Here is a 12,524-nt window from a genome sequence, read left to right on the forward strand (position 1 = left end):
TGGCGAAATCAAAATTTTTGGTAGCTTAACAAACAAAACAAATTAAAAAGTAGAAGAGCATAAGGATTCATCAATCTTCTTTGAGTAAAAATGTTTAAAATAAGGTGTCCAAATACACAGTGTAAATTCAGTTAAACACATTTAAAATTTATTAAACTTTTTGGTCAAAATAATTGAACAAGTATATACAATCCCATTGTATTAGTACTAATATGTATTTTAGGAACAAGGTCAAATTTTTTGCTTAAATGACCAAGAAGTTCCACAATTCATGACCTCCATATAGTGTCACAACCAATATACAGTATAAGAGAAAAGTTGCAAGTTTTAGAACATTAGAGTTTAGTATTTGCTAGTTTAATTTGAACATGAGTGGCACTCTATGACATTAATTTAGAGGCAGAGGAGGGAGAGCAACACATTTTTTCTTGCATATCCTTCTCAGGTTTAGCAATCATAATAGTATACCTTCAATTTAATAACAATGGAGTGTAAGAAATACTTCTACATTTCACCAGGGAGGCACAAAGACTTCATCTTCAATAAATTCTATAACCACTTGGCACTGGCAGATGCAGAGCTGCTGCCACTAATGTACTCTTCATTAGTATCTAGTGTCAAGAAATCCTGACTACTGGTGTCAACGGGTTAAAATTAATAGTTAAACCTATTTGTTAAGTTGTACTAATTGTTTGGCATAATCAAGTTAAAATTCAATTACTTTCTTTAATTGCAATGTTAAATTCACCATGCATATATTCCATTACACCAAATATTTAACATTTTTCATAAAAACAAAACAAAAAAAAAACTTAAAAAAAAAGGATACAAAAATACAAGTAAGGTGTGTCATTGTGTCAGACATTTTACTTGGCTGTTAAAAACTGAGTTTAATATTACAGCAACAAAATGGTGAACTTTTTGCTGCATTTCCCTTCTTTCCAAGGTGGTTTCTTACCATTAAGGCTGAAGATGTCTTTATACCAACTTTTCAAATTTTCTAGTTGTGCATTCTATGATGGTTTTTTGTTTTGGTTTTTTTTTTTTTTTTTTTAATAGAAAAGCAATAATATACAACATAAACTAATGGCAGTTTTGTGTGAAGTAAGTTTAGGAGTTTGAAGTATTCCATACTACATGAAAATGGATACCATGCTGTCAAAATTAATGCTTTGGGATAAACCTTTACCAAACTTCCCCATCAGAATCATTTTGCACAATCTCAATACATGCAATAAAAGAAAATGAAAAGACTGAATACATACTTCCAGATTTAAAAACACTTTTTTATAGCTTGTTATTTTTATTAAGTGGTTTACACCAGAAGGTGCAAGTATAGATACAGTCAGTGAGTAAATATACATGAAAAACCTGCTACTGAACCAACTCAAGCCTACCTAAGTGCTCAAAGGTAAAAACACCTAAGCCTAGATAAAGGCCAGAGGAGGAATGTTTACAGGCTTAAAGCACAATATATGTTTTGAAAGGCCCAAATATTACAGCAGAGAGAGACAGACAAAAAGAGAGGAATTACATGTTTGATGACAATTTTTCCTTGGGTGTTAAATTTTTGGTCTATAAACTGGAAAAGAAGGCTCAGACTTAAATAAATACATTTTGAGTATTGGCCTCTATTGAGCACTGTCCATCAATTCTGCTTCTAGTGGGCTTTCACTTAGAAAACTGAAACTTGTGCCCCCTCTTCACTGAAGGCAGAACTATACCATGAACTCAAAACCAGGCCAGCTTATCTCCTTTTTCTATAAAGGGAAGTAAGTGCATCAATGTTCTTTACTGGGAGGACAATAAAGCCTTTTCTTTTACAGATAAACAAGTAAGCTTACTATGCAAGAACAAGACTTTGTCCCCAAAATAAGCCATCTTTAGTTAACTTTGTCCTGGAATATATACAAGTTATTGGTGGCAGCTACAGCAATGATGTTCTCCTTAGGGTGCCATGCTGTATGTAGGATCTTCTTGTTGAAGTCTAGACTGTCAACACTTATTTCGTCTTTCTTCCTTTTGCCACCTGTACAGACTTTACGTGGCTTTAAGATAGCACGCGGTTTGCTGCTCTCCCTTGATGCTTCCAATGTAATATCCCGCCGTGTTGATCTATCAAACATCCTGAAAAAGTTGTTGTAGGAACCAGTCATAATAGCACTGTTAAAAAAAAAAAAAACAAACAAGTTCTGTTAAAAATTAGCAGGCACTACTATCTGGAACACCCCCCTCCCCCACCAAAAAAAAAACAAAAAAAAACAGTCATTAAAAACTATCATTTCTTTGTTTGTGTCATTTAATTTTTATTAATTCAGATGTATAAAACAGGAATTACATACAAGGACAGACAAAATGTGGTCTTTTCCTGATTACTCTTAATTCAAACTAATTCACCAATTTAGACAGTATACATCTGGAAATATCCTTTTCCATAAATATGTCTTCCCATTCAGTCAATTGCTAAACCAATCTTGAAGCAAAGCAGTTTGCTTACTATAAACTGTGTTCTCCCGAGACAACAGGATAAATTAGCCATGATATATGGGGTGACATTATCTGACTGTGCTGAATGGACCCTTCTCTCTCCGCTTGTACAACTTTTGCTCTAGTGAGCATGTGTTCCAGTTCCCGTGCAGGTACTGCCTTGTAAGTCCCCCAGTCGATTCTATGGCTAAGCTTTAGCTAGGTAGTCTACTTGCCAAGGAGATGGGTGGGTATTAAGCATGGATTAATCTTGCTGCTACGGAGAACACCATTTATGGAAAGCAAACTTGCTTTCTCTGTCAGCAAACAGGGCTGAATTTGCCATGACATGCCAGGTATCCCAATGGGGTTGTAGCAGAGCTCCTACTGAAAAGCAATCTGAACCCTACTGTGCACTACTATATGGACAGACCACGCAAAACTGCTTGTCCAAATTTACTGGCACTTCTAAAATAGACTGTTCAGAAAGTAATGGTATATGAAGATGTGAACTGATGACCACGTTGCAGCTCTGCATATGTCCTCAACAGGCACAGATAAGTCACTGCACTCACTTGATGAGCCTTAAATGGATTCTGATCTGGAGGCCAGTGAAAGCATAACAATGTGCCACTTGGACACAGTGTATTTGGAAACTACTGTGCCGAAACATTTAAGATCGTAAAAGATGAATAGTACACAGAGCGACAGTTACTACCATAAACAAATTGCTGGCCAGACTGGATATGAAAAACTGATACCACTTTCGGCAGAAATTTGAGGTGGATGGACAGCACCACCTAGTTGTGGAAAAACTGCATATAAGGAGAATAATGTACTAATGCCTGAAGCTCACAGACTCTACTAGCCGAAACAACTACAACAAGGAATAACACTTTCCATGTGAAGAACTTCAAAAAAGCCAACTCCAACAGATTGAAAGGTGGCTTCATAAGCTGCGTCAGTATTACGTTAAGATCCCATAGCCACTGATGATTTGGCTGCCAGAGATTTCATATGCCAAAAGCCTCTCTAGAAATTTGATGGTAAAAGGATAATAAAGAAATAAAATTAAAAAATAAACAAGCTTTCAAAAACTGCTCGTGTGCGCCCATTTATGCATGTATACAGACGCACAAAAAGTTGCTTTTATATTTTATAACTTGCATGGAAATTATATGCACAAATTATAAGATACGGTACATAGATACATACAAATGCTTAAGCATGTAAAAACCACAAGCCACGCAAGCTCAGACTTATCTGGATAAATGGCAATTTATCCAGCTAAGTAGCTGCACGTAGCTGGATAAATCCGAAAAGTGCTACTTTGACGAATAAGTAAGTGCTTTTCAGAATTATCTGGTTAAATTAGTGCCTGCTGCTACTTAGCCGGATAAGCACAGCTGCTTATCCAGATAAGTTCAAATTTGTCCATCTATATAATGGCATGGGCACTAGTTAGCTGGATAAATGTGTGCAAATGATATACCTGCATATTTTTACTTCAAATTTTAAAAGGATAAGAGAGTAGATTTTATAACATGCAAGTGGCAATGAACTAACTGGTTTTACAATTTATTTATAAAATCGTATAACCCGCTAATCCGCAATTCTCAGCGGGGCACAATACATACATGCGGCTCTTTAGCATGAAGTCTCCCCATTTCACCCAGAACCCCTAACCAGTCTTTTTTTTTTTTCCTATTAAGATGTTTATGATCACTTACATCAGATATTGAGGAGTAAACATATGCACATATAAGACTTTTCGTGTCAATTTGACAGGTTGCAAAGTAGCAATTTGTTCACATAAATCTTGGCCCCTCCATGGAATGCCCCTGGCCCACCCTTTTACACGTATAAATTTGCTTGTGGACCCTGATTTGTGTGTTTATATTGTGGTTTTTAAATAGCATGCACTCATGTATATTCTATTTTATGTGCGCAAATACTAATATTTATATGCAAAATAAATAAATTTAAAGATTCACCTATTGGTTTTACCTCTGTTTGAATATGGTAGGTTACTATAGCACTGAGACCTGAGTAGGCGAGCAAATTTGCTTACCGTACATGGTGTTTTCCGTAGATAGTAGATGAATTACCCACGGTGTCTGGGTATGACCTCCGTGCCACTAGGTGGCGGAGCTCTCTAAGACTAGCAAAGTCTTTTAGCTAGGTGCTCCCTCTCTCTTGTATGGTGACAGGATTACCTCAGGCTCCTCAGTCAGTATCAAAGCAAGGTAGGTATGCTAGAACTGTCCGGGGAGGCGGATGGATCAGCATGGCTAATTCATCTGCTATCTACAGAAAACACCGTTTACGGTAAGCAAACTTGCTCTTTTCATGTAGATAAGCAGCTGAATTAGCCATGCTGTATGGGAGTCCCCACTGACGTATTGAGCAGCCAGTATGTGTCATTTAATAACATTTTTTTTTTGCTCATTATGATAACAGTGGCAGACAGTTCCTATGAAGGCAGCATTTGTTTGGCATTTGTGCACTTCTGTAGGACCGTCTGTTCCAAAGGGAATCATCCTCATCTGTCTGCAAACAGTGGTGGGATGCGAAAATGTGCAGAAATGACCCTGTCGTTGGTGCATCAATGTCTATGAGAAGTGTTTGATGGATAAAGGCCATCGAGGCTGACAGTGGTCGCATGTGATATGCGCCTAGGGTCGCAAATATCGTGTGTGACCTTGTATTATGGTTGAACTGCAAAATGCTTGTTACCCGTGAGGATGGAGTGCTATGTTAGTGGGCACCCTTGCACATTTAGGAAGAGCGAAAGAAACAGTTGTGAAGGTCGAATGGGTGTCAGAGTGCGCTATTTGTAGTATGCTAGCACATGACTGCAATCCAAGATGCATGTCAGTTCCTCATTGGCATTTGCATGATGTCTTGGATGAAAGGTGGTAAGGAGACAGTGTGGTAAATATGGAAAAATTGGAAATAAGCATTGGCAGAATTTCCCTGGTCAGAGTATAAGGTCACCTTGGTGAAAGTGAAGATAAGGAGGATAGTTAAATAATGGTTGGAAGGCAATCATTTTCTTAAAATAATTTAAGCAAAGCAAGACAAGCATCTCCTATGAGAGGTAGCAAAGGTGACAAGTATGCAAAGATTTAAGGCAAAAGCCTCGGCTTGTCGAGAAGTACATTAATGTCTCACGGCACCCGCGTCCCATGCAAAGGTGGACGCAGGTATAATATTCTTTTTAGGAATCTGGATATTAAGGAAGGACATGAATAGGTTGTCTGTTTAAAAGAATGTGAGAAGCTGTTGTAATGCTGAAAGAAGGTCGCAACGAGGACACAGCAAGGTCCGTGATGCAAGCAGATGGAGACAGGAGAGAAGCCACTCAGGTGGCAAAGTCAATGGGTTGAGACCCATTGATGTACCTCAGAAAGTGTAGTGGGACCATTTTGTCTGGAAATGGTGTCCAGTTGACAGCGTCTTCAATGACAATTATGTATCCTGAATGGCAGAAGAAAAGATATAAGCGCTGGCACACTATAACCTCCAATCTCCGCCCCGAGAGATGTAGGGAGGAGTGAAGGAGAGGAAGCAGTATTCTCTTTTCTGGGTAAGAAGACATGGCCCGTCTGTCCGGGAAAACTGGGCCGTGGATTAATAGGAGTAGTAGGTACATGATACCATAGTTGTCATGGCCATATGGACGGGAGCTGGTGCAGAACCGCTGTCTAGTATGCATCTCTGAATTGTGTGAGAGGAGTGGCATTGGAGGGAATGCACAGGTAGCAAAATCAATGTCTTGGATAAGTCGAGTAAAAGTTCTCTATTATCCCGTTGTTCTGCGTTGCAAAGAGCTCATCTGCAGGGAGGCTGCAAACCAAGAAACCTTTTGGTTTCTTGGTGATATTTGTTGGGTGAAAAATTCCACTGAGGGTATTCGCTGTGGAATTGCAATTTCGGCAAACCAATGCTTATAGAAAGATGGATCCCTGGTGGATCCACCCAGAATCTTAACTGTGTCAGCATGACAGGTTCCATGAACTGGTATGCCCCTTTTTGTTGTACAGAGAACATTGTCAGAAAGTCAGCCGTGTGAATCAGGATGAGTTGACCGTGTGGGAACTTCTTGAAAGCTCCAAGGACGTGTATCCTTCCTTGAGCTTCAGAAGGTTTATGTGAGTATGTGTGTGAACGAAGTCATGGGCCTTGAATATGAAATATTGTTCAAATGAGCTGCCCCTTTTTGTGGGGAATGTGTCCGTGGTGAGTATCACGTAATGTCGAAGGGTCGGAGATGCAAGCTCGTCGACAACGTGAACGGGAGTAGCCACCATTGTAGGTTCTTGTGTATGATGGAGAGCAAGAATGGGTGGAGAGAATGGATGAAGAAATGAGCTCACTGGTGTCCTAGAACAGGCAGGATTTGGCGAGCTGTTACTGTGGTACTGTGAATCAGAGTAGTATATTGGCGATGTAGGTTCTTATGAACTGCAAAAGTAGGAATGGTCTCAGCTTCGAGCTTTCGAAGGTGATAAGTAGGCTGAGAGTTGTTGAACTGGAGGCGAGTAAGAGCAATCGTCGACATAGGAATACTTGTACTCCTTGTCGACGAGGGGCGGCGTCAGTATTGCTCTGTATTTGCTGAAACTCCTGGGCAGAAGCAAGGTCGAATGAAGACCCTGTATAGGAAGTGGTGGTTGTTCTCCTGGAAACCTAATGAAAAACCAGGAACTAGGGTGCATGGACACACGAGCAGAGGCGCCCCCTTTTTATTTGTAGCCATAGCAAGTCTCCGTGGATGAAGAAAAGAAAATGGACTTAAGAGAAGTTATTTCGAAATACTCTTTTCCTTTTTTTTTTTTTTTTTTTGTAACTGTCAGGATATGGCCCTGGTTAAGTGACAAGTGAAGTCTTGGCACGATTTCAGGATGGAAAACAAGTGGGCAGACTGCATCCCAGATGTGATGATGGCGGCCTTATGATTGCAAAAAACCTCATTGTGTTTTTGTTTTTTTTGTTTTTGTTTTAATATACATGTTGAGGATCGGCGATTGAAGTGGCTGGTGAGGTATCGCAGCACGCTGATGTGTTCCTGTTGTTGATTAGTATGTTGCTTCGATGGTTAGCGAGAAAGAGGCATAATAGGAATGAGGCTTAAGGTCTTTTTAATACTCGGCAGTGGGCCGAGGTAGAAAATTAACGTCACAATATAGATGGACGCTGATGAGATGTTAATGAAAAAAGGTTGCTGTTTCCTGTTCTTTAAGCTTTGTGAACGATTCAGTGAACTGAAGTTGGGAAAGGGCTTCTAAACTGTATGTTAAGCCTTCCATATGTAGGGGATTTCGTCTCTTATGGCGGTCGAACGCCAGCAAGGAAGACGTTCGGTTGTCTAGGCCTTTGATGAAACCTTAGAAGATACAGAAAAACCTTCGGAATGGAGTCCAGGAAGTGCCACCATCCTTTTTAGAGGAATGGCATGGAGGAGGAAAAGTGCCATCTGCCGAGGCCCATTTGCCATATGGTTTTAGAACCCGTAGACTAGGAAAGATATGCGAGATGGTCTGAAGGGAGGCCTCAAGTATCCTAGATGCAATATGTCATGCGTCTCGTACTTTTGCATTTAATTAATTATTTATTTATTTGGGAAAAGTCATCCCATGATCCCTTATCAGTAATCGGTGGAGTGGCTTGGAAGGACCAGCCGTTCGCGTTGTCGATTGAACCAACAGGGAGCGATGAAACAAAAAGCACCAGAGGACCTTAACATTAAGATCATAGACTGGATTTTTGTAGTAGGATACTGGTTCCATAGGTATAGGTCAGAAGCCTTTGAATACTCAGTATTCTACTGACGTGAAACTGAACTGAGACTGGTGTCAGTGAACAGCATGTGACCCAGGTACCCGGCTCGCCTTGGTGCTAGACTCTGTTGGATGGGCTCGCGTGCAGTTGCGCTGCAATCCGTCGTGTGGGCAGCTCGGCGCATGTATGGGGGTTCTGTTTTTGGGGGTTTTTTTGTTGTTTTTTTTTACTGCGAATGCTATGAGCTTAGCAGGCGGTTGGTGTGCCGAATCGCAAGCCTCTTCGCCATTGTAGTTTTCTCTTTTTTTGCGCATTCTGCACTTGCGTCCATGCTCCGGCACAATCGGCGCCCGCACCGATGGTGAGGTGTGTCCGCGTCCCAGAGAGGTGTGGTGCGCCCGGCTTCTGTGCTGATAGCCTGCATGCCCGGCATCTGTATCAAGACTTGGCGCGTTCTGAGGTCGTGCTCAAGACTGTAGCGCTTCATCTGTTGGCGTGCGGTTTCAATGGTGTCCCGGATGGTCTGGGGCATCCAAAGTCCACATCAAGACCACAGCAAGCCGGTGCGCGTGCCGATGACTTGGGGCTCCGGCTGCGTCTGTGCACGGGCTAGCGGTTGGATGCGTCTGCGTCCGGCCAGTGTAACCGCATGCGCCCAGTCCATGGCGCAAGCGCCCGATGCGCCATCTCCTCAGCACCTGGTCGGCGCAGGCACCGACCAGGATCCGACCAGCTCCCCGGCATGTGGTTGATGTGCCCGCCTTCCGACTCGCATCAGTGATGCGCCGATCCTCTGGTGCACACATTGACGCGCGAGTCCTCCGGCACCACCACATTGATTTTTGGCCTCAGAGAACGAGAGGCAACGCACCCGCGTGAGTGACAAGGCTTCGGCGCCTCAGCAGAGCAGGATATCCCGGAGCCGATTTAATCCTGGCGCGTTCTCTTCTAGCAGCCAGTAAGTGAAAACAATGGCTGCAAAGCACCCGTTACCCAGTCTCCACTCAGTGCCAGCTCGGGCAAAGTGGGGGGGGGGGGGGGGAACCGAGGAGACGAAGCCAAGCATCAAGTAGGTTTGGGGGGGGGGGGGGGGGTAGGCAGTGCCCCGAGATGCTGAACAATCTCGTGAGGGCAGCTTGAGGAAGTTTTTTGTTGTTGTTGTTTTTTTTAAATATTGATGATGTGTTTATCTTCATCTTCTTTTTCCTTCCTTATCAAGAGAATTTTATATAGAAATAACTGTTTTGTTAAATATAGTGAGGATAAATAGAGAGCTCCGTGCACTGTGTTGTGCAGAAAAATTTTGACTGAGGAGCCTGAGGTAATCCTGTCACCATACAGGAAGGAGGGAGTGCTTAGCTAAAAGACTTTGCTAGTCTTAGAGAGCTCCGCTACCTAGTGGCACGGAGGACATAACCAGCAACATGGCTAATTCAGCTGCTTATCTTCGTGAAAAAAAGAGAAAACTAGTACTGAAGCAGTTTCCATGGTTCGCAAGCAAACAAGTCCAGAGAGCTCTGTTGATATCAGGAAAAAAATTGTTTAAAGTTGTAGACTTCTGGTTGAGGGCTTCCTGACGGATACTAAAACATCTTCAACTTCCTTGCATAGGGATAGGGGAGCAATTAATGAGCGCTTGACATCCATGCCATCAAGCTGAGAGAGAAGAAGGTTTGGATGATTCAGATGGTCCTTTTCTTGAGCCAATAAGGTCAGATCAGCCCCTAAAGGAATAGCACAGACCACTGGACAAGGTATGAGAAACACACTTGCCTGGGCCATGCTGGTGCAATGCTATCAAGCAAGCCCGGTCTTTGAGCATTTTCTGCACTGCGCTGGAGTGTAGTAGCAGCCTAGTGGTTAGAGCAGCTGGCTTTGAACCAGGGAGACCAGGGTTCAAATCCCACTGCTGCTTCTTGTGTCCTTGGGCAAGTCACTTTACCCTCCATTACCTCAGCTACAAGTTTAGATTGTGAGCCTTCTGGGGACAGAGAAATAACTATAGTATCTGAATGTAATCCACTTTGAAGTGCCGAAGATAAAGATCTAATAAATAAAATAAATATTAGCAGAAGTGGTGGAAAAGCGTATATGAGATCTGCATTCCAACTAAAACAGAAAAGCATCCTGAGCGGACCTGGATTTGCTGGGAAGAATGGAGCAAAAATCTTTCTACTTTTCTGTTTCCCTCTGAAGCAAATAGGTCACTTGACTGATGTCCCCAAAGATTGAACAATTTATTTGCTACCGACTAATGTAGGGACCACTTGTGACGAAACACTCTACTGAAGTGTTCTACCAATGTGTTGGAAATCCCCAGTAGGTAAATTGCTTGCAGGAAGGCTTGATGGTTACAAGCCCACAACGAAACTCTTATGGTATCCTGACAAAGGGTCCATGATCCTGTGGCTGTTTGTTGATGTAAATTATGGCTACCTGGCTGTTGGTTTGGATGAGAATTCTCTTTCCCTGGAGGAGATGCAAGAGATTGCTCAAAGCTCTATTAAACTGATTTGAAACACCCATTCCACTGATGACCAGGTTCCCTGGCTTTGGAAAGTACCCATGGATGCATCTGTTACCAAAGTGACTTGATGGGGAACAGATAAGAACATAAGAAATTGCCATGCTGGTCAGACCAAGGGTCTATCAAGCCTAGCATCCTGTTTCCAACAGAGGCCAAACCACAAGAACCTGGCAAGTACCCAAACCACAAGAACCTGGCAAGTACCCAAACACTAAGAAGATCCCATGCTACTGATGCCAGTAACTTTATTAATAGAAGTTAATGGACTTCTCCTCCAAGAACTTATCCAAACCTTTTTTAAACCCAGCTACACTAACTGCATTAACCACATCCTCTGGCAACAAATTCCAGAGCTTAATTGTGCATTGAGTAAAAAAGAATTTTCTCCGATTAATCTTAAATGTGTTACTTTCTAACTTCATGGAGTGCCCCCTAGTCCTATTGTCCGAAAGTGTAAATAACCAATTCACAACTACTCGTTCAAGACCTCTCATGATTTTAAAGACCTCTATCATATCTCCCCTCAGCTGTCTCTTCTCCAAGCTGAACAGCCCTAGCCTCTTCAGCCTTTCCTCATATGAGAGCTGTTCCACCCCTTTATCATTTTGGTCGTCCTTCTGTTTCGCAACTATATCTTTTTTGAGTTGTGGCAACCAGAATTGTACACTGTATTCAAGGTGCGGTCTCACCATGGAGCGTTACAGAGGCATTATGACATTTTCTGTTTTATTAACCATTCCCTTCCTAATATTGTTTGCTTTTTTGACTGCTGCAGCACACTAAGCTGACGATTGCAAAGTATTATCCACTATGATGCCTAGATCTTTTTCCTGGGTGGTAGCTCCTAATATGGAACACATCTATAACTTTTGGATCCAGTGACCAATGAAGTGCCCTCATCATTTCCTTCAAGACAATCACCAGAGTTGAAAAAGGCTGTTTATTGATCCCATTGGATGGTGAGGCCCCATTACAGGATGCACATGCACTACCAGCATTATACGGTCCAGGACACTGGCCATTGCCCAAGCTGTCTGCATCAATTGATAAGCCCGGGATCTGAGACAGCACACAATCCATCAGAAGAAACACTCTTCTAGACAAAGTCTATCCATGCCCCAATGAACTTGATTTTCTGGGATTGAACCAGGTTAGAGTTTTTAAAATTTACGATGAAACCTAGTTACTGAATAAGTTAGATTGCTTTCTTCAGGGAGTTCAACACATTGGCCTGTGAAACTCCTGTTATTAACCAATTATCCAGGTAAGAAAAGAAACACAGATGCCCTGATGACAAAGATGTGCTGAAATTTCTGCTGAGCATCTGAAGTGGAGCACTTTGTACTGGTAGTAAGATGATTCCACCACAAACCATAGACAGTGCCAATGGAAAAGATGTATGGGTATGTGGGCATATGCACCTTTCAGACTCAGGGCATACATCCAATCTCCTGCCAGGGTGGTGTGAAGGGAGCTCATTTTCAATTTTTCCCATAACAGGCTCTTGTTCAGGCTTTGTAAATCCAGGAAGGGACTCAATCCCCATGTTTCTTGGGGCTAAGGAAATAGCAGGAGTAGAACTCCTGGCCATATTGGCCAGGAGGGACAGGTTCTATTGCTCGCTGTTTGAAAAGTGACTCCATCTCCATGCAGAGCTAAGAAGAATGAGACAGATCTGGATTGAAGGCTGAACAATGAGGTACCACTGAAAGCTGGGAGAAACGCAAGTGGTAACTACAGTCCCCAA

At 42.2% G+C, this 12,524-nt stretch overlaps 1 protein-coding gene across 1 annotated transcript in view; it reads right to left on the minus strand.

The window, feature by feature from the left end:
- Window positions 1–969: 969 nt before the first annotated feature.
- PPP2R2D (protein phosphatase 2 regulatory subunit Bdelta) overlaps window positions 970–12,524 on the minus strand; it is a 231,782-nt gene continuing 220,227 nt past the window's right edge. Inside the window, exon 10 of the mRNA XM_029609992.1 lies at window positions 970–2,163. Coding sequence (XP_029465852.1) covers window positions 1,884–2,163 — 280 coding nt within the window. The 3' untranslated portion in view covers window positions 970–1,883. The remainder of the gene's footprint in view (window positions 2,164–12,524) is intronic.

Source organism: Rhinatrema bivittatum, chromosome 7, assembly GCF_901001135.1.
Source record: "Rhinatrema bivittatum chromosome 7, aRhiBiv1.1, whole genome shotgun sequence".
Classification (NCBI taxonomy): Eukaryota; Metazoa; Chordata; class Amphibia; order Gymnophiona; family Rhinatrematidae; genus Rhinatrema; species Rhinatrema bivittatum.